The sequence below is a fragment of the Amia ocellicauda genome, chromosome 23, assembly GCF_036373705.1.
Source record: "Amia ocellicauda isolate fAmiCal2 chromosome 23, fAmiCal2.hap1, whole genome shotgun sequence".
Lineage (NCBI taxonomy): Eukaryota > Metazoa > Chordata > Actinopteri > Amiiformes > Amiidae > Amia > Amia ocellicauda.
Genome location: NC_089872.1, coordinates 19,163,602 through 19,185,327, shown reverse-complemented (window position 1 = coordinate 19,185,327; position 21,726 = coordinate 19,163,602). Strand labels below are relative to the sequence as shown.

At 44.4% G+C, this 21,726-nt stretch overlaps 1 protein-coding gene across 4 annotated transcripts in view; it reads right to left on the bottom strand.

The window, feature by feature from the left end:
* The window catches only part of pde10a (phosphodiesterase 10A), a 53,680-nt gene that overhangs the window by 3,242 nt on the left and 28,712 nt on the right, over nucleotides 1–21,726 (bottom strand). For 2 of the 4 annotated variants that reach the window (XM_066696751.1, XM_066696753.1), the window contains exons 3-21: nucleotides 11,462–11,490; nucleotides 9,932–10,055; nucleotides 9,251–9,300; nucleotides 8,672–8,812; nucleotides 8,025–8,180; nucleotides 7,748–7,798; nucleotides 6,988–7,046; nucleotides 6,667–6,718; nucleotides 5,246–5,388; nucleotides 4,798–4,890; nucleotides 4,349–4,535; nucleotides 3,071–3,213; nucleotides 2,839–2,922; nucleotides 2,133–2,283; nucleotides 1,647–1,802; nucleotides 1,285–1,457; nucleotides 850–961; nucleotides 655–735; nucleotides 287–375 (exon numbers count right to left, since the gene is read on the bottom strand). In XM_066696751.1, coding sequence (XP_066552848.1) covers nucleotides 287–375; nucleotides 655–735; nucleotides 850–961; nucleotides 1,285–1,457; nucleotides 1,647–1,802; nucleotides 2,133–2,283; nucleotides 2,839–2,922; nucleotides 3,071–3,213; nucleotides 4,349–4,535; nucleotides 4,798–4,890; nucleotides 5,246–5,388; nucleotides 6,667–6,718; nucleotides 6,988–7,046; nucleotides 7,748–7,798; nucleotides 8,025–8,180; nucleotides 8,672–8,812; nucleotides 9,251–9,300; nucleotides 9,932–10,055; nucleotides 11,462–11,490 — 2,074 coding nt within the window. The remainder of the gene's footprint in view (nucleotides 1–286; nucleotides 376–654; nucleotides 736–849; nucleotides 962–1,284; nucleotides 1,458–1,646; nucleotides 1,803–2,132; nucleotides 2,284–2,838; nucleotides 2,923–3,070; nucleotides 3,214–4,348; nucleotides 4,536–4,797; nucleotides 4,891–5,245; nucleotides 5,389–6,666; nucleotides 6,719–6,987; nucleotides 7,047–7,747; nucleotides 7,799–8,024; nucleotides 8,181–8,671; nucleotides 8,813–9,250; nucleotides 9,301–9,931; nucleotides 10,056–11,461; nucleotides 11,491–21,726) is intronic. The other 2 variants (XM_066696752.1, XM_066696754.1) reach the window with 1 other exon arrangement.

The window sequence follows — 21,726 nt, the reverse complement described above, 5'->3', positions numbered from 1 at the left end:
GTCTGCTGATCCGCCCCCCCACCCCCACCCCCGAGCGCGGCTCCGAAGCGTCTGGGACGGGTGCCCGTGAATTCCAGCCCGGACCTTGGTGCTGACGCAGTGTCGAGCTTTTCATATCACCCAACACGGTTTGTTTGCATTCCCGATAGTTCAAGGACACAATGGCTTAAAGCTACACTATCCAGACACGTAAAGCAGGTCTACAGAGCAAGGCGCGCACAGCCACTCGACACAACACACACGGTTTAACTTAATACTTAAAATATAATGATAAAGGTGTTTGTACCTGCATGCTCTCAGAAGTGGGTTTGAAGCAGGAAATAACTCCGTCAGTGTGGTGTAACATGGGATAGCTACAGCATTATAGAAGCCCACCTACGGGAGGAAGAGATGGGAATTTGTTAAAGGAATAATATTAAAAATGGATTAATATGGACTAAAACTAACATTAACAAAGCAAAAGTAGTGGTGTAAGAAATACCATCTCTGTGGGAAGAGTTGCATTAGTTTTCAATACGACAGGATAATATTTAAATGGAAACAATATACAAATAATTCTGGTATCTGATAAGGTGTAGCTGTTGTCAGTTGTAAAGCATACTCTCCCTCCCTCCCATTAGCTAGAGATGATGAGGGTTAAAACTGAGTCCTCACCTGACCCTGGGGAACTTCGTCTTTCTTATCTCTATCCATCATAGGGATCGGTTGCATGCCAATCTTTTTCATTTCGTCTCCCTGCAGAGACGGACAGAGATACGGAGTAAAGATAAATTGGTGAAAGTCAACAGTCTGTAAAATTGAAAAACAGGTATGCGTGATAATGAAACTAATTAAAATAAAAGGCCATACCTCAGCCCAGAATTCTGCATATATGTCATTGGCAGTCAGTCGGGTCACCGGCCACAGCTTCGTTACCGAGCACAGGTCACAAGAGGTCATCATCAGACCGATCACGCGGTCCCTTTCAACAAAACAGAGAGAGTTGGAGCACTCGGGGCAAGAGATGAGCATCACACGGCTACTGCCCCCAGGGACGGCACAGTGGGACATACAGGGGTAAATCACTTCTGTTCGTTGGATGCCACCATTATCAACATTATGGCAAAATTATAGGTTGGCATTTGGTCTTTAGAGTGTCCCTGCTGTGTGGTTTATTTCTACTTCTTTCCTTTAAAAATCTAATTCCACTTCTACAGTCACTATTACTCTGCTGGTTCTAAGCCTCCAGTGATTGGATCGGTGACCGTGGACGGGCTAGTCAGGGCGGGAGGCAGCTTGTACTACCGGTGTGCGTGGTTGTTGAGGTCCAGCGCTCCGGTCGTCAGCAACTCCACCAGCTGCTTCCGGTTGCCGAAGTACAGCGCCAGGTCTGTGGCGATGATGGCCTTGCGGATGATCTCCAGCACCTGCTCGTACTCGCTGGAATTCAGGTTGGAGAAAATATTGTGCCCTTCCAGCTATGAGAAAGAGAGAGATCAATAAAAAAGCAAAAGCTCTTCTTATGAGGCGTTCAGCTGAGCTTGGTTTCTGCTTGTGTTGTAGTTTTTCCACCGACGGACCAAGAGGCACGTGTACGCGGGGAGCAGAGCATCATGGGAACCCGGCCTCGAGCCCTACAGTGTCGGGTGCTTTGATATGAGCTCTACCTGCAGGATGGAGACCGTCTGGGAAAAGTGGTGCTGCTCCATGGTGGAAGTGGAGTAGAGCGCCGCTAGGGGGTGGTCGAACTTCTGCAGGTAGGTGTTACTGTAGCCTCGGTGGTCCAGGTCGTGACACAGACAGGCAACCAGGAGGCCCTTCCGCTGCAGACGGGAGAAGCAGGGAGATCAGAAATATAAGTACCCCCGAGACTCATTTCCACCAGCTCCACATCCCCGCAGGGGTCAGAGCCTCCCTCCTGACCCGGCGACGGACACTTCTGAAGGGAAGCAGAGGTTCTTCTAAAGTGTGAATGGATTCTCTATGGGATGCAATATTGTTTTTTGAATATTTAGATGTTTTTGTTTATTCCCCTTCTGCCTCGGTCAGATTTATGAAAAGGTACACAAATCGCAACCGCTGCAGTCACAGGCTGTAGAAAAAATAAATAATAAAAGGCACCTAGTGCAGTCCCCCCCAGTCCCCCCACTCACTTCCAACTCTGTGAAGATGTCCTTGTTTTTCTGCAGGATGGCGTACATGCAGTGCACCACAGTGACGGCGTGTTTCCAGTTGTGGTACGGCACGCGCCGGTAGTTCTTCCTCACGGACATGGTGAAGCGGCACAGCTTCTCGAGCTCAAAGCTGCGTGAGGAGACGGACGGGGACAGGAGGGGAGAGACGAGCACCAGTCACTCAGCGGCCCCGGCACTTGGCCCGACATCACTGAGCCAAGAGCGTCGGCCGTGTCACAATTACGGAGGGCATTTGGCTTTTAATGGGGGGGTTGATCTATTTATCAAGGTGTTCATATCCTCCTGCCCCCCCGGGCTGCCCAGTGAGCGAGGCTGAGCAGTTTCCAAGATGGCTGCCAGCCAATCTGCTGCCTCGCGTAATATTTGTTAGCTATTAATTGGTATCATCTGTTCTGCACACAATCTTATTAAAATATTATCTTACTATTATTATTGTACCATTTATAATTATGCATTTACTTAAGCCATCTCTCTAAAATGTTTTGCAGCCATTCAAGGGACAGCATTCAAAGCCAAATAATTATTGTAAGCAAAGTTGAGGAATTTGTTAAATTCATAAACATCTCGTTCTCCTTCGTTTTTTTTTTTTTTTAAATCTGTTTTTGTATCCGTTCAGTTTCAAGGTTTCTACATTTCTACAGCTACTATAATACTTGGCGTTTACCTGTTTTTGCCACACGAATTATGGACCATATACACAAAAATCGCCGGCCAGATCTCTTCAAAGGGGCTGATATCAAAGTGAAACCTATGATCAACGGAGCAGAGAAAACAAAGTTACAATCCTTTCTTCCAGTTCACGGTCCTGTAGTTTGTGACCGAAAGCTCGGGTCGGTTTCGGACATTTCCCACCCTGCGAGATCACAGTTTCCTTTTTCCGGGCGAAAAACGCTTACAGCTCGATCTCCTTGTAGATGGGTGTTGGGAGCGTCAGCTGCGTGAGGTGCTTCCACTCCTCCGATGTGCAGATGCTGTGGTACGAGAGCTTCTCCATGGTCACGCGGTAGATGCACTCCGAATGTCGTATCCTGTGGTACATCTGCAAACACAAAAGTCAAATACGGTCTTCAGAGTTATTAATGAGATACCACCTGCATCGATGCTACACAACACGGCTGAAGCAGACCGAGATCGAGTGACCTCCTGGAAGCCACCGTGCAATAAGCAATTCAATCTAATTCTCTCGCGGTTTCCCACTCGTTAACATCGTATTTCAGAGATCAAGCAACAGGTTCGACGGCGGGATGCACGTTCTCTCTAAAGGGAGTCTATTAATAATGGTGTCTTCTTGTGTCTGCCATGACTTTGTCTGTTGAGGGCTGTTCCAGTCCTCATTTATTTTCAATTCAGCCTTCGCTTCAGTGTATTTTGATCAGAAACCTGTACACTGGGACCTTTAACAATTCGACCTGGCTTTCACAACAACTCAGAGGGCTAGAATCATAAAAGATATACTGCTGCACCTGTTTTTCTTTTCAGAGCAGTAATTTAGCTTGTAAAAAATTGATTAAATGCTTTTTGGACTGTTGGGTGTCAGTTGGAAAAATCATTCATGAAAGGGGAGGCAAATCGAACGCAAAATTGAAGTTTTATGAAAATGGGCCCAAGCGTCGGTTCTAGGAGCACATTGACGTCTACTGGCAGGGGCTGCGAGTTATAATAAATCCCATCCGTGTACAAGTTGCGCACAGTCTCAACCGAGCCATTAATTTTTGGGTATCATAAACTACATTATGTGCTAAATTAAGGACAAAATTCTCTTAAACACATTGTATCAATAAATCATAAAGAAGGAAGAAAGATGAAAACCGCTTACGATAGCGGATGAATAATGTCTAAATATAAATTGCCCCGGATGGTCGCAGTTCTTTCTCCTTAAATTATTAATGAACCCAATGACTGTGAAGATAGGCAACATAACGTGATATTAACTGAAATGAGTTCGAGCGTATGGAGGGCATTTGATTGATGCAGTGGGTTTCGGAACGAGATGATGCATTTGCAAACCTATATGACGTTTCTATACAATCTATCCACTTCGATTTCCACAGATTAGGATACTGTAACATTTAATAACAAAGGAGAACAATTTCCCCTTATCTCTGAGAATCTATCGAACAATGTTGTGTCGAACAGAGAATCAACACACTCCTGATCACATGGACTGCACTTACATTAGCACAGTGTAAGGCCAAAGCACAGAAGACTGCAAACATTTTGAAGTTGTTCTCGTCGGTTTTAGTGAAGGCACTTCCGCTTAACTTGTTGACCATTTGTACGACACCGATCACCGTCCCCCGGCTGACGATGGGCATGCATAGGATGTTCCGGGTGGTATAGCCTGTGTAAAGGTCCACTTCTCTGCAGGATGGAGGGACACAGAGGGAGAGATCACAGGTTTGATGTTAAGTTGCTGCTCGAAGTCTAGTTTTGTTGCATTATAATGTCACGAGAAAGGTTACAGGTACGATACAAAAAAGTATAACAATGTGAAAGTAGGTAGGAATAAGTAATTATAACTATCATACAGCTGTGGAAATGTTGTTTAGCATTAACTGAGTGGGAGAACAGTAGCGGATAACAACAGATCTCTAAACAAGCCGGCCAGAGGTGTGCGTCTCACCTGTTAAAGCGTGGGTCTGCATAGGCATCAGGAATATTAAGGACCTCTCCTGTTCTTGCCACCTGCCCCGCTATTCCTTTCTCTATAGAAAACCTAAACACAAAACCGTAGGAGCATTTTATTCTGGACAGGACAACTGCCTTGGATTGGAAATACTCCAGCAACAGCCCTGACAGAACTGATAAACACGTGCTTACTTTTTGAGATGAGACAAACATGCCCAGAATTAGTCATAGTAGGGGCTGGTATGGTGTTAAAGATATCTGCCTAGACAAAATCTTGTAAACATGTTCATAAATTAGTAAAAAAAAGGGAATTAAACATTGGTTGAATAGCCAAAGCTTTAAGACTCACTGGCGATACAGTCTGAGGTGTGATATTATAAGGCATGCATCAATTGGCATGGACATCGTGCTCGTGCGTCAAGAAGAGTCAAGGCAGCACTCACCTAATTTCTTTGGTTTTCCTAAAGACTGGCTTCCCTTCGTTCTCCTCCCCGATATCGAACAAGTCCGAGTACAGCTCCTTGTTATTGTGGTCAACCTGAAAGAGCGCACAGCGGTCGGCGTTCACCAGGTTTTTTGCATATATCTGAAAGACAAGGGGACAGAGAACAGATGGCAGAAGGAAACGGGTAGAAGCAAACGTTAGGAATACTCATGACCAAATGCCACACTTGCAAAAGCCACCTAGGAGTTACAAGACACGGGAACGCGAATGCATAACTTGCAAAAGGTATGCGACACACAGGCCTTGTATCGCATTTGACGCACACCTATTTCCCCAGCGTCCGTCTAGTCTCTGGATGGCTAATTATCCGACTCCGCAGGGCTTCATTATCAATCCAAGTGTCTACGGTCTGTCTGGGCCGGGCCAGGGACTGTCGCAATTAAGTCACAATAATTTACATCAGGCACAAAGCATCCAACTGATTAATACTCGGACTTCAACAATGCTTGCGTGCTTATCTGCCCTCTGAGGGACAGGCCAATGCTGTTCGCTTAAATACCAAGAAGGTATTACATGGTTTTCCCCCCTTTTGCCTAAGCTTTACAGTGTGGTTTGAATTGTCCTGTATGACGGCAACAACAACCTTTCACTGCCACCTTATAATTACTAAATTTCATAATACCCAAAAAAGCTAATTTCACATCCGAACACTGTCCAGCAAAATAACCTTCAAAGACTCAACTTGACTGGATTGAAATGATGTCAGACCAGAAGGTGCTAATTTACAGACACACTGCAAGTAGTTTTATTATCTCACTTGTTATAGAGTGTATTAAAATTCGAAAGGCCAGATCACTACTCAGTTCTTACACGTGTTCAACGAAGAAGGGGGGGTAAAGACTGGGTTCATCCGAGGCCAGGGTCAGTCCAGGTATGCAGCGAGAGACTGCAGTGTAGTGTAACAACAAAAAACAAACCACAACAACTCCAGGCCTTCAGCCACACTGCCGCAGCCTAATTGACCACAGCCTCCCCATTACTGACGCTGCTTCCTGGAGCCTGCGTTGCCTCTGTCCAGCAGGCCGTCCGTAATCGAATATCAGCCTCTAATGCCTGCCCTCCGTCAGCTTCCTGTGGCTATAGCGGCACAAACTCTGCCGGTGATACGGCACAATTTCCATCACGTCACATCGCCCCCTGCCAGGGCTCATTAATCACACCATGGACGCGTAGGAGCTCTGACTCGGATACTGCGCACATTGGGGCGGGATACACAAACTGTTGGATTGACCCGACACTGGAGCGACATACCTGCTGTCCAACAACGGGTCGGGACTGTTTTTAAATTCTGAAATATTTCCAAAAGATCATGCAGCTGTAAGATATTCTGATATCTTCCATTCGAGACAATAGACTTACCATTATATGTTCAAGTAGAGAATCTATTGCCACAATGTTATCAAAGTATGTCCTTCAAAAAGAAAAAAAATATTGCAGGATTAAGTCAGACATGCAACACTTATTAAGCACAAGATGCATTTGCTTGCTAAATACATATGTGTTTTGTCACCGAAAGCTCGAGTCAGGTTGTTATAGGTTGTTACATGTGTTTTGTTTTAGCACAGATGCCTAATTTAAAACCCCTTACATGGATCACAAACGCATCAACAGGCACACTGATTGGCAAAGCTGTTTCCTTCACTATATTCATCTCCCCGAAGGTGGTCGCAGCACGCTTACTTTGAAACGTCGAGCAGGAAGTCGTTCAGTTCCGTCTGTTTGGCGAGACCCCTGCACACCTGCAACACAGGACACAGGGCAGAGTGAACGGACACACGCATGTAACATGAGCACGGAAGAGCACTGACTGTATGCGAAGGAGGGGGAGGAGGAGACACGAAGGGCATGGATGCAAGAGATGGGAGAACAACTAAAAGCTGGGCTTATAAAATAGAAGAAAGGTGCGACCGGAGCAAAAGTTTAGATATAAGGAATCAATTCATAAAATTTAGATTTTTCTTCACCGTTACTCTTTGAATCACAGATAAGGAGGATGTGGGGGGGGGGACTGTGTGTGTAGGGGTTATGTAATTCATTAGTAGCAACTGTTTTTATACAAACAACGCGGCATTAATTGTGCCTCAAGGGACAGCCGTGTTGTACAGGTTCACTGTGGATTTCAGCTCAACCAGCAGCGTGCGAACTACACCAGCCACGCTGTGCAAGCTGTGTGCTGTTGTTTTCCTCTCTTGACGCAATTGGCCTGTTGCCGACAAGTTCTCATTCCTCCTGTGGCTGAAGAGATCTGTCCACACTGTCGGTGGCCTATTTGAATCTGTACCAGTTCAGTGGGGGAACAGGCGCCACAAACCAATCTACAAATCCCACGCTTTTTCTTGCCAGTGATTATGAAAAGGGGGAAAAAAGCAAAATGCTTTTTGTTTGCATTTCAAGGATGCTTCTCTTATAATGTACATGCATTATGATTGACATGTATTACCTGAACCTGGTGAATTGCCACAGAAGCCCAGGCTAAATTAGCAGTGGCAACCTGGAGGAGAAAAAAAAAGTAAGTATTAGATTTAATGTACAGGTTATGCATTATTTCATATTGAATTATAATACAATTTTAAAAAGCGTTGTCAAAATCACTTGTTTAGATTTTTTTAATCAAATAATCTCAAACTGAATTTGATCTTATCCATGGCAGCATCAGGACAGCCTCGAGACCAGGGAGGTCTGAGTGACTCCGAGGTCTCCGGTCCAGAGCACCGTACCTCCTGGTGACTGAGGCTGAAGGGCTCCTTCCCCCCATTGCGATGGAGCTCCAGGATGCCGATGAGGTCTCCGATCGCCGTGAGGATCGGGAGACACAGGACAGAGTGAATGCGCGTCCCTGAGTCCTGCCCTGTGCCTCTGGGGAACCGCTCGTCCTGAGGAGACACGGGCAGGCGGCACTTAGGAAGGACAGAGACGTAATGCTGCTTTTCTCAGGGGGGCGCTGCGAACAGATTGCGAGTCCCACGCGAGTCTCTATACGTTTAGGACAAGACTATCTTTGTAAAGCTCTCGGGGGGGGGGGGGGGACGATGTCAAAATCAGACAATTGTTTTTTCTTCTTGTATCTTTTCATTTCTAACCTGATAAAACCCAGGATCAGAGTGAAGGCCCCAGTTTCATATACAATCAATATACTTCATGAATAGTTATCTGTAATTTCTGGACACAGACACAAAAAGGCCTAGCCGAAAACACCACACGTTAATTGTGTGGGAATATTAACTACACCTGAAATGGGTTCGCAAATTCATAACAACTTAACCTTCAAAGCTGACCAGAAGCCACTAAACTACGAGGCTCAACATCAAGCTATAGCTAAGCACCCAAACCCAAGGGAGCGTGGTGCTGTGCCGGCCCCTCTTACCCCCAGTATGTCCTCCACCAGCAGCGTTTTCCTGCTCTTGGCCACATGGGCTGCGATGGTCGTCCCGAAAGCAATCGGCCCTGAAGGGATGAGCCGGGGCAGCCCCTCCTTCGCACCCGTGGGCGTGAACTGACACAGACTCTGGTGGAAACGGAAACAGCCTTAAAATAAACACACACACATACACCAACGACAAAAGAAATGTATCGAGATATGAATACAAAGCACTATGAGACTATGTGTTGTTAACCCAAGTTCTACGTTGTGCATTTCTCCCCAGGTCTTCTTTTCTAAAGAATTCAAGGATTGATCATGTTTAGTAGGAGACGTGAACATGTCGGAGCAACTGAAATACATGTCATCTTTGCCAGACTCTTGTTTTATTGTTCCAGCTCTCATTGGGTGACATAAAATGCACAATGAGCACAAAAGACTGAATCAGGGCTTTGCTCAACCGTGTAGCCCCTTTAATATGTCAAAATTAAATACTTTGGACATATTAAAACTCTGTGCTGCTTCCTTCGTCAAAAGCACCAAGGTGATGCCAGTTAAATTACCTTTGCCATCTGAAATACTTACATTGTTGCATTCTCCTAGAAAGTAAAGTGCGATTCCGTCCGCTTTAGTAGCTGAAACGAAAACAAACAAACTGTTGTTAATTACAGACTCACTCCCATCTACCCAAACCACATGACTTCTGCTAACCGGCACCTGATCAGTTATTTATATATATTTGTGGGCTGTAAAATACATTAGAACAGGGGCGCGTTAGAAACACAAAGTCAAGTGTTGATCATAAAATAGGAAGTGCTGGGGCAGAGAGAGGGGCGATGATGGGAACTGAGGAGTCCAGCCTTAAACCTAGCTGTATGTAGAGCAACCAATTAATTTTCTCTAAATACGTGGGAATCATCTGCCAGGGGAGGTCATGGGTGAGAGTGACCACAGACTCCACAATCCTTTCATGACACCAGATCTGTTTAGGTAGGCAATCTCAGTTGCCTTTTAATGATTTGTTGCATTCCATAAGGGTTTCTACTGCACGGCTATATCTCGGGGAACCCCAAGTCTAGATCCAGACGGGTTGCATCAAGTTTTAAGCAGCAAAAGGTTCCAGATATTGCAGAGTCCTCTCCTTAAAGGGTTCAATGAATCCTCACGCCATCGTCCAATTAAGTCCCAGAGAAATTTGACATCGCAGGTTGTCCAGTAGGTGCTGACGAGCCGGTGTGGAGACGCAGCGCGTGTACTGTGGCCTACCTGTTTTAATGATGTTACACAACTCATAGAGCAGTAGTTTGTTGTCTCCCCCCGTGTCCAGCCGCTGCTCCATGTAGCTGTTCAGCTCATACACCACACCTTGCATGTTTGTGTCCTGATACTGCTAAAAGCAATAGAGGCGAGACGTTACTGGCGCTCTGTGCAAACCAAACCAACAATTGTCTACTACATCTCATTATTTGGGATGTTTTGCAATGGTTCCCATAAATATTACTGGATCATATTTAGGATTTAAAAAATGAATGGGATACAAGTCAATGCTGTCTTTGCCAGGCAGGATATTTCAACACAATATATTCAATGGGATCTTAGAAATAGCATTCTAATTCCTTCTCTCTTGGACAAATTCCCGAAACATATTGAGTGTCACGTCTGGTATTCTGACCGTTTATCTATAATTCAATACATCTATTCATCCTTCCAACCTTCCTTCTCGTGTCTTTTATAAGGGCACCAATAAATTCTAATCAAGCTCCCAAAAGTCCCCTATAGGGAGATGATTATCACTTTTATTCCCTCATTAAATTGTCAGATCATCTGTGGCGGCATATTCTACAACACAGGGCGATTTCTACCGATGCTCTCGGGATGATCTATTAATATGCCTGCGCTCCCGTCCACAGGGTCATAATGAGACAGTGGGTAACAGTCTTCCAGTAGGAATTACCCAGGGATCACTCTGTCCACATCCTGTTTTTCCTGTGACCTGGCTCGGATTACTCCGCAATGACGCACTGGAGAAACCTCGTTAGCCCCCCGCGGCGCGGGCGCACACAATCTGGGTGACCGTGCCGCCTCCTGTGGGTGCCTGCACATCGCGCTCATATTTTCAGCGGCTCAGGGCACTGGTTGCCTTTGATGTTTCCAGGATGTAAGACTTTGGGTCACAGTGACATCTTTTCTCACCCGTGCGAATCAAAACGGAGGACCCTGTGATGATATACAGCGGGCAAAACTGATGTGTACGTATAAAAATCAAGGGGGTAGAGGTTGATCACTGTGTATATCAGTCAATAGGCAGATACATGAAGATCAATGGTAATGTCGTTAAAGACGACGCAGCTTCTATGCGGCGAGTTATTTTTAGGATGTGTATGGTTTAAACCACAGATATCCGACATCAACTAGATCATCCTGGAGGCCTGGTGGAGCAGCGTCAGCATTGTTAGCGATATCTGTGCATAAAATACCTTAATTAAATTTAAAGATGACTAACAGGAGTCGTCACGTTTGTTGATATGTTTTTTTGCCAGTATTCAGCTCCGACTTATGTGATGTATATATTATCAGCAGGGGCCTCACCCCATCAGGTACCTGGCTGGACTTTATCCAGTGTTGGCAGCCATGAATTTTAAATGGTTTAATACCGCAAGGATATCAAAGCCATCCTTCACAGGTGGTCAGCCATCTGAATGCCCTCAAATTTCAGAGCATTTTGCCTCCAAACCTGGACAGGAGACGATCCTATTGACCTCCCCACTCCCTCCCCAGAGAGGAAGTCACACTTACCCTGCTGACCTCTTTTACGATGGAGTCATCTGTGAGGAAACAAAGCAAACAATTACACACTCGGAGACACCTCAGTGAACCCAGGCAACAACACTCGCTCCTGGGGGATCTCGTCAGGGCCTTCGGAGCAGCTCCTGATCACTCTGGGACACAAGTGCAATGAGAGTAAAGCAGCATGGTCATGGCAGAACGCGATCCCTTCACAGAGTAGGTCTTGACGAGAAGACCCGCCAGAGCAAGAACAAATAAACCATAAAGACAAATTGACAACACGGCAACAGATCAGACCAGACTAAAAACATGGGAATGTGGGAAAATCAAATGTCAAAAGTCTATTTCTGACATCTGCTTTATTCCAGGTTGGCTTAATTTACAACATATGTACAAAGCAATGGGTGTAAATACTGATTTAATAAATCTCAAACCAGACCCCCTATTGCCTTACTGTGCTCTGCCTTGGATTGTGAAATATTATGCAATTAATCTATATCACAATGTATTCAGATCCAAGGAAGAACTAAGAAGGATTACATACAACATGCAGAATGATCAACATTAATGTATCTATACATTTCTATCTATCCAATAAGACTGCAAGGAGAAAGTTTAAGTACAGTAAAATACTTTGATAAACAGTTTAGGCCAGCAGCAAAATGAATACTACTTAGCGAACCTACTAAAATCAATTCCTATATCAAGGTCACATACTGCTGAATCTTTACACTTTTTGCTCTGCCAATTTATCTAATTTTAATATTGAAACAATCCAACACACCCTACAAACTGGATAACTAGAGCACTAGAAACTGTCCAAATTGATGACATTAACTGGAACTGTAAACTTCCTGTCACACATCCACACCATGACATAGGTTTGCTTTGTCTCCAGTGCAAACAGAGACAATCAGCTCTGCAGGAGCCACGGAGACATGTCCCATTTGAGTCTATTGCTTGACTGTTAAATGTCAATTAGCACGACGACAATACCCTGCATAAACTGTCCTGGCATCATTTCTAATTCTGACAGCATCCACACAATGCACTGCACAAAACGCACTTCGTGTTATCAACTTGAAATGGCCGCCCACACACCACAGCCTACGTGCCAGAACGTATCGGTACAGATGGTGCCTCTTATCGCCGAGTGCCACACAGTATGCTGCAGGGAAAGAGCCGCTATGTGCTGGGGCTGGTGAGATGAAAAAATTAATAACGTCTGGAGAAATACTTTGATTTGTTTTCTGTTTACCGAAATCAATACAAAAAAATTAGCTGCAGACAAAGTAGGGACACTGAAAAGGAGAGACCTTAATTATGTATAAACAATTATAAATGGGCCTTATGAATATGTTACCACACAATTGTACATATTCAGTGATACGACTGCAATTTCCCAGAATGCCATTCCCAGTCGCACGCCAACCACGGACCGTCCATGCTTTGGTCGACAGTTTTGGGAGAAGACCACAAGGGCGCAGCGCCAGATTAAGTCATGATTTATAAGAGTTGTACATCAAGCAAACGCGAATAAGAAGAAACAGCAGAACACAACCGCCAAATACTAAAACATCCATCACGGAAGGAAAAAGACAAAAACAAGTGGCAAGACAGCCGTAATACCGATCAACCGTGAAAGTAGGGCCCAAACAACGACGGACATTATTTGTTACGGGCTACTGCAAAAACAACCGAGGAGAGGAAATTAAAAACAGCACGAACAGTTAAAAAAAACATTTGTGGAGAAACATAAATATACAGCGCGTACTTGGCCATGCGAAATGAAAACAGGGCTCGAGTGCCTGTTTGCTGTTCTACACATTCTTCCAGGGCGCACGCTGGATTTCCAAACATAGCCCAAGGAGCTATTTTAAAGTAGCCCTTAACTGCCAAGAAAACACAGTGACGTCAAGACAAGTCAGAGTCTGCGAGCCGGTGGAGTAGTACAGCGTGCCTGAACCATGAGCGTAGAAAAAGACAAGCCACGATGCTCTTGTGCACACAAACCCAACGACGAGCATATCAATTAAGCCAATTCCAGTTGGTTATTCGGTCACAGCACCGCTTTCTTTTCGAACATGTTTAAATGCTTCGTCATTTAAAGAACCTTACACGTCACATTATGCCATGTCTCGCTCTTTCTTTGAAGGCGTCTAACTGTAACACTAGCCCCTATTTGTTCATTTTTAGTAAATAACGGAGAGGCTGATAATATGATCCTAGAGGACACAGCAAAAACTGATTCAAAGAATAACAGGAAACAATTATAAAAATAGAGGCTTCCTAAGGGACTGAACATAATACACTTCTTAGCCAGTGACCTGCAAGTCATGTGTACCATACATGTGGCATTCATCCAAGCAAAACCCACTGGGCACAATCATAACACTGATATTCGCTTCACAACAGTATCATGTTCTGGACTAGTAATTAAAGGATAATAAAACATGATCAGGCAGGAAAGACTAATAAAACCGAGGACCCGTCAACTGCCATCACCGGGGATGCCGTGCCACCCTAAACCGTAACAAGCCGACGGTGTAGTCAAGAGCAGCATTCGTATCAAACAGGAACACAACAACAACTATTTACACAAACACACAGGCCCAGATTAAATAACCTTCTCCCCTCTCCGCCATTTCAAATGAAATATCCAGTACTTGATAGCTGGTTTCCACACTGCTTTTGTGATTCATATGAACGGGTCCTTCTTTTTGGTGGTTTTCTCTTCTAACCAAAGTGGTTTCAAACCCGACCATGAGCAAATTAAACAGATACAACTGGCTCAATGAGTGGGAAACACAAATTAGGCCTTTATAAAAAAAAATGCATAACTGAAATGAAGATGCATGCTTTTCACGCACACTGGCGTTCTCCAGTCCGGCCCAGATCAGTGAATTACAGCGGTGCAATAAACTATACGATCGATCATCATGGAAGAACACAAACCGGCTCTTGTGCCGTTGCAAATAACAAAAACAACAAAACCAGATTTGGCCGTAGAGAGCTTTCAATCAATGGAGTCTAATGCGCATCCCTTTAAGGATACTTGATGCCGAATCAATAGTGCCTGGAAAAGCAGACCGGACCATCAGTGACTCAGCAGTGTGGATGTTTGCCGCCGTCGCCCAAGGGCCGCTCAGTCCCCAATGCCGCTAATGAAAGCGGCCCCCCACCCCTGGCCAAGCAACCCTGGAGGTGGAGCTGGGTGCATCACGGCCTGTGATCATGTGACACTGGAGGCCTTGTGCTGGAGCCTGCAGGTAAGCAGCGGTCTTTTATCACTGTGGGATATGTAATCGCTTACACAACCGCATCTTTGTGTGGCAATGGCCCACTTCCAGCAGCTCTGATAAACAGCATCAGCTGCTTCGAGCACACACTCACATCATCGCTGCAGCGACACACACACAAATACAAATCCCTCAGCCCGTTTTCTCCTCACATAGAGTGGCAGAGGAAGCTAGAGGTGACAGTATTAAAAGGTCACATTTTACATAACGGAGACACAAGAGTTGTTTACTGCACAACCAAATAACTCTACGTCTCCCTCCATGCATCTCGGGCCCTGCTTTCTCGCCGACAGGATGATGGGTGCCACCGCGTCACAATGTTGACATCCTGGATCAACCCAGAGGAAGAGCCGTGGATCGAGCTACGAAGTGCGAAGCTGGCCGAGGGGGAACGGCGGCCCTTCTGGGGAGGGAGCGGGACTTATCAGTTAACGCCTAATGGTCTCTCGTGGAAAGCAAACAGAAGTGATAACCCAGGAGGATATCTTGCGCACGTCAGCAGCGCCAGAAGCGGTGATTAACCGTGCCGGTGAGATGGGTCCTCCGAGGGCCGCTGCCTGTTAGAACAGAGAACACATCTCCGGCCCCAGCCCCAATTCCTGCTGGTCATTTATAGCAGGCACAGCTCTGAACACCTTTAGCCAAAGGGATTTACGACACTGCCTTGTGCTGCAGTGATTCAACCCGATGCCAAAATATACGGTTGTTTCTCACCATTATTCCTGTAAAATCAGTGGTGTTCAAAGAGAACCAGTATACCTGTAAGAGCGGACGGGAACAAAGGAGTCAGGAAATCCTTTAGTGGATCAACAACCACAGGCAATGATGACAATATATGAAAACATGATCTTCATTCAAGTTTAATCCGGTTTTGAACTTTTTTAGCTCCTCTTTTTCATCCATTTACTAGATCCGTTTGCCGTCTAGCGTCAAAATTATCTCATGACTTTGGAAATTTAAACTCTCAGCAAGAAAGAAAAACACCATTTAAGCATCGCCATTTCTCCACTTCTGGGAATTTTGTAAAAACAGTCACTTCCGATCCTCTGGCATCCGTATCTCTGAAATGCGTTTCAATGGCAAGAAAAAGAAAACAAAAACTCATGTAAAACAAATGTATTGTTTTCCAGAGACCTTTCTTTTTGGAAAATGTGCTGAGGGAGGGTTGATTTGATTGGTGTTCTGCCAGAAGCAGCTTTGTGCGTTCACACAGAATGCAAGGTGAAATTAAAACACTAAAACCTAAGATTCATGATCAACATAAACTTTGCATTTCGCAAGCCAAGCTATACAGTGGGGGAAAAAAGTATTATTTGATCCCCTGCTGATTTTGTATGTTTGCCCACTGACAAAGAAATGATCAGTCTATAATTTTAATGGTAGGTGTATTTTAACAGTGAGAGACAGAATAACAACAAAAAAATCCAGAAAAATGCATTTAAAAAAAGTTATACATTGATTTGCATGTTAATGAGGGAAATAAGTATTTGACCCCTTCAACTTAGTACTTGGTGGCAAAACCCTTGTTGGCAATCACAGAGGTCAGACGTTTCTTGTGTGCAAACCTGGTGGCCAACTACATCTCAGGAGGGATTTTGTCCCACTCCTCTTTGCAGATCCTCTCCAAGTCATTAAGGTTTCGAGGCTGACGTTTGGCAACTCAAACCTTCAGCTCCCTCCACAGATTTTCTATGGGATTAAGGTCTGGAGACTGGCTAGGCCACTCCAGGACCTTAATGTGCTTCTTCTTGAGCCACTCCTTTGTTGCCTTGGCTGTGTGTTTTGGGTCATTGTCATGCTGGAATACCCATCCACGACCCATTTTCAATGCCCTGGCTGAGGGAAGGAGGTTCTCACTCAAGATTTGATGGTACATGGCCCCGTCCATCGTCCCTTTGATGCGGTGCAGTTGTCCTGTCCCCTTAGCAGAAAAACACCCCCAAAGCATAATGTTTCCACCTCCATGTTTGACGGTGGGGATGGTGTTCTTGGGGTCATTCCTCCTCCTCCAAACACGGCGAGTTCAGTTGATGCCAAAGAGCTCGATTTTGGTCTCATCTGACCACAACACTTTCACCCAGTTCTCCTCTGAATCATTCAGATGTTGGCAAACTTCAGACGGGCCTGTACATGTGCTTTATTGAGCAGGGGGACCTTGCGGGTGCTGCAGGATTTCAGTCCTTCACAGCGTAGTGTGTTACCAATTGTTTTCTTGGTGACTATGGTCCCAGCTGCCTTCAGATCATTAACAAGATCCTCCTGTGTAGTTCTGGGCTGATTCCTCATCGTTCTCATGATCATTGAAACTCCACGAGGTGAGATCTTGCATGGAAACCCAGACCGAGGGAGACTGACAGTTATTTTTGTTTCTTCCATTTGCGAATAATTGCACCAACTGTTGTCACCTTCTCACCAAGCTGCTTGGCGATGGTCTTGTAGCCCATTCCAGCCTTGTGTAGGTCTACAATCTTGTCCCTGACATCCTTGGACAGCTCTTTGCTCTTGGCCATGGTGGAGAGTTTGGAATCTGATTGATTGATTGCTTCTGTGGACAGGTGTCTTTTATACAGGTAACGAGCTGAGATTAGGAGCACTCCCTTTAAGAGAGTGCTCCTAATCTCAGCTCGTTCCTGTATAAAAGACACCTGGGAGCCAGAAATCTTGTTGATTGATAGGCGATCAAATACTTATTTCCCTCATTAACATGCAAATCAATTTATAACTTTTTTGAAATGCGTTTTTCTGGATTTTTTTGCTGTTATTCTGTCTCTCACTGTTAAAATACAGCTACCATTAAAATTATAGACTGATCATTTCTTTGTCGGTGGGCAAACGTACAAAATCAGCAGGGGATCAAATACTTTTTTCCCTCACTGTACATCTGTGCCCATCATTTCCAAACGACAGAATTTGTGTGGCAATAAACAATGGCATTCCACACACTAGAATGAAGCAACTGAAATTAAAACTGGAATTCTGCAAGGAAGACGACCTAAAACACATGCAAAATTAATAGCTGCATGAAACAAAACCTCGTCACAGAGGACCAAACCTCTGTCCTCATTCAGGGTTTTAAACACTAATACAAGAGTGTCCAAGGACAACGTCGTCCCACCTTGCCAGCGGGTCTTCACGGTTTTGTGAATAAATAATAAACAATCCTACAAATCAGAAAGCTTCTTTATGAATATATATAAATGCATAAACAGTGCATGGAGATAAATATGGATATAGAGTTAAGGGTTAGGATTAATAAAGGCGGTTTACTTTTTAACACAGGGCCTTTGTGTTATGTAATACACGATGGTGGAAATGTAGTCTAACCACTACAGCAGACATCAGTACTGAAGCACACCGTGTACACTCATGCCCCAGTCCATGCATCACATGACCAGGAACACTGGGCTGGATAGGGACAGCTTCCAGGAAAACAGGGTTTCCAGAAACCAGTCCAGGGTCACATGTTAGTTACGGGGACAGTGACTAGGACGTATTCAGTTGTGCGTCGGTTTGGTGTGCTGGTTAACAACAAAGGTGGTGGTTTCTGACACTGCAAAGGTAAGTGCAGCACGTTCAAAAATCAGAGTGTGTGTGTGTGTTATGCTTTTTATTCCACCACAACGAAGCCTGGCAGATCTCATTGCCGGATGGTGTCCCATCGCTTTCAGTATTGCTCGTTTTCCAGTCTTACCCTGCAGTTTCAGGCACGTAACAACCCTGACAATGTCCATAGGAAGGTTTTCCACCACAGAAACCGAGCAGAAATGATAACAAAGAAAACACAAACTTTGGTATGAATATGAAAGTCTTTAGAGGTCTTATGGATTGTGGTTGCGCATCACACGGGTCTGTTTACATTCCTTTCTTTATTGTCAACTAAACTGCGGGTTATCTTGGGTTTGCAGTGGCCTAGACTTCTTAGAAATCCCATTGACCACAAAATAAATCACACTGATGTTTCTGGCATTAATATATTCCTGCAGTGGCTGGCAAGATCAGTTTTTATAACGGTTCCAGTTTCATCTGGAGAATGCAAGATGGTGTCAGATAACGAGGGGGCTTCCGATAGGTGTTTTCACAACCTGAGCTTTACTCCCAGGACCAGAGTTGTCAGATAATGTACAACAACCCCCTGGACAAAGTGGAAAGATAACCTCTACTACCTTAACCCTCTGAGGTGTGGAGGGCAGTTGAGGTTGTGGGGCTGAGGGGGCTGGTTTCGTTTAGAGGATGGTTGAGTCCGGGGGGGGGGGGGATCTTTTGTGTTGGGTATTAAAAACGTAAAACTAATCTTAACCTTACAAAACAACCTTCAGCCTTTCCTTGGATGCGGTGCCTTAAATGTTATTATTTAGGCTACTGAAATAAGATAAGACAAATATATCATAGACTCACCAACAGAGCAAAATAGAAACATTAAAAGGAATAATAAAGAAATTGAACAAAATAAAAAGCCAAGTAAGAGCTAAACAATATTAGCTGATCTCGGTGCTCTACAGGAAAAGAGGTTTAAAATATATTGCCGTTATGACACAAAACAATTCCCCGAGAGAGATCTTTGCTATAATAAGAACCATGCCATTTTGATTTGTAATTTTTTCAAATAGCTTAACAGGTTGTCCAGTAGAGAAATGACACTTATGTATTCATAAGGAAGGAATAATCAATACAGTCAATAAGAAATCCAATTATATCCTTCCACCAGACTGTTCATTCACTATTTTCCAAAAGATTATATTCCCCACCAGGGAAAACCAGGGCCAAGTAAAATAAATAAACTAGATTAGAGTGCAACTTTACCGCAGTACACTTTTATAAAAGGCAGAGTTACGAGACGGATGGGTTCCAACATTTTAGATCTCCATGTTTTTCCATCTCAGACAGGGAGGATGATTTCTGAACCCTTTAAAGGTCACCACAAAGACTGGCGCCACGTCTTAGTGTGAATGAAAACCTCCATGTCCACTCTCTGAGGTGAACATCCGGTGAGCGTTGAAGGTACAGGTCCGCTGATGTGAGGCCGGCGTATTCCTGTAGAATATCACGAAGCAAAGGCTTTCTGCAAATAGACACTAGACACTAGACAATAGACAATAGATGCTGGCTGCGGCCTGCATACAAGGCTGAGGAGCCGCGATGAATTTCCAGCAGACTGCCTCACTCCTGACCCGTACGGGGGCGGGAGACTCACTCGCTGCGAGGGACGGCCGATCGTCTGTTCTCGTTTCCTGCTCGGGCTTCTGCAGCGCTGGACTTCGCTCAACAATGCCTCGTTATGCAATGATGTGTTTGTTTTGTCAGCTCTTCAGGCGTGATTGCCAATTCTTTAACCGATGTGGAGATTTTGGGTTGTTTAACATGTTGATAGTTATTCCTCCACCTCTCGACCCCCTGCTGACCCACACATCTACCTGCTCCCGTTACAGGACTCCTGGCACGTGGCTCAACACTCACAGTGCTTATATAAAAAGGCGTGAAAATAATCCACAATAATTCACTGCAGATTTCAGCAAACACAAAGCAGGACTTGATCTGCTTCCATGGCATACGCAACTGTGCTGAATTAAAAAAGGACTATTTTTATGAAAGATGTACAATCCAAGCCAAAGACTGCCGTCTGAGTTTGACTCCCACAGTAGACAGTGAGTGGATTATACACTTAGAACTAATGTGATCAATTTAACACACTGCGTTTATTCAAGGTCAACACAATTTCATGTCACAAATCGCCAAAGCCCAACACAATGCATCTTTAACAAGTCTGTGTGGGAAAAACATACAATTCTGTGAACAATACACATTATTGTGTCGTCATTTGGTAAATTGTAACACTATGTGTTTGTGTTGTGTTAGAGGACAAAACAACTATGTGTTCAATGTAACACATTAGGTCTAAGGGTGTAGAAGCATAAGTATTTGAGAAAATCCACATTGGGGTTTAAAATGTCCAGGGCCTGCTTTAACTACTCAGGTATGATTTCTTACTAGTAAAACATGATTCTTCATACAAATAAACATTCACAGACACTTAGAAAAATGCCTCGTGAATTTGAAACTAGAACTACCAGGGAGTTGGGTGTGTCTGGACCGGGTGTAAACAAAACAATTTAAATAATGATTGAACGGCATTTACCCAATCTCCACTTCCATGGTGCTGCCTGGCTGGAAATCAAAAGGATACATCATATACATAAAGAATGTAATGAATGGAATGAATGTAGACACGTCTTTACATAATGTAGGCAAACCGACACAGAAACGCGGATGTGAATTCGGTGCTTGCGATCGCTAATCTCCGCAGGCATTTGAAAATATGAAAGGGGATATCTGCGACGCAAAGGATCGAATGCTGCCAAAATATGAAAGTTTATACCTCAGCAGACAACCAATGTTTACTTTTCTCTTTTTATAACCGTTGACTGCGAGGCTGAGATTGTACGAGTTGATGGATTGGCCGATTGACCCCCCCCTTTAATAACAGCTCCTATTAAACTATAAATCAGTACTAGGTACATCGGACGCCTAAAACCTGCAGGTTTTTAAAACACTGGTCCTGAAACATTTGTTCCTCTCTCTGCTTAGATTTATGCTTCAGTTAATCAACTTTCTTGTCCCGAGATTAACACCTACTTCAGCTCCAGTCCTCGGAGGGCCAAACTAAAGAGTATTGACCTCTTCTGCGAGTCTGTAACATCTCAGAGCCCCGAACAATAACAAGGTGAAATGTGTCTTGAGCCGATGCCAGATCTGGGGGCTTTTCCTCGGAATCCGTCGCTTGTGAAGACAGAAAACAGAAGTTTATTTAAACGACACCTTAAAAATAAAAGGCACCAGAAAATTATTCCTTGGTGCAGTAGGTGGAGAGCTACTACAAAACACAAATGGGAAAAAGCGGTCTACAAAATAAAGCTATTGTGCTGCTGAACAAGTTCAATGTTAACTGGATTAGGAAACAATCAACATTTCTCAAGTTTT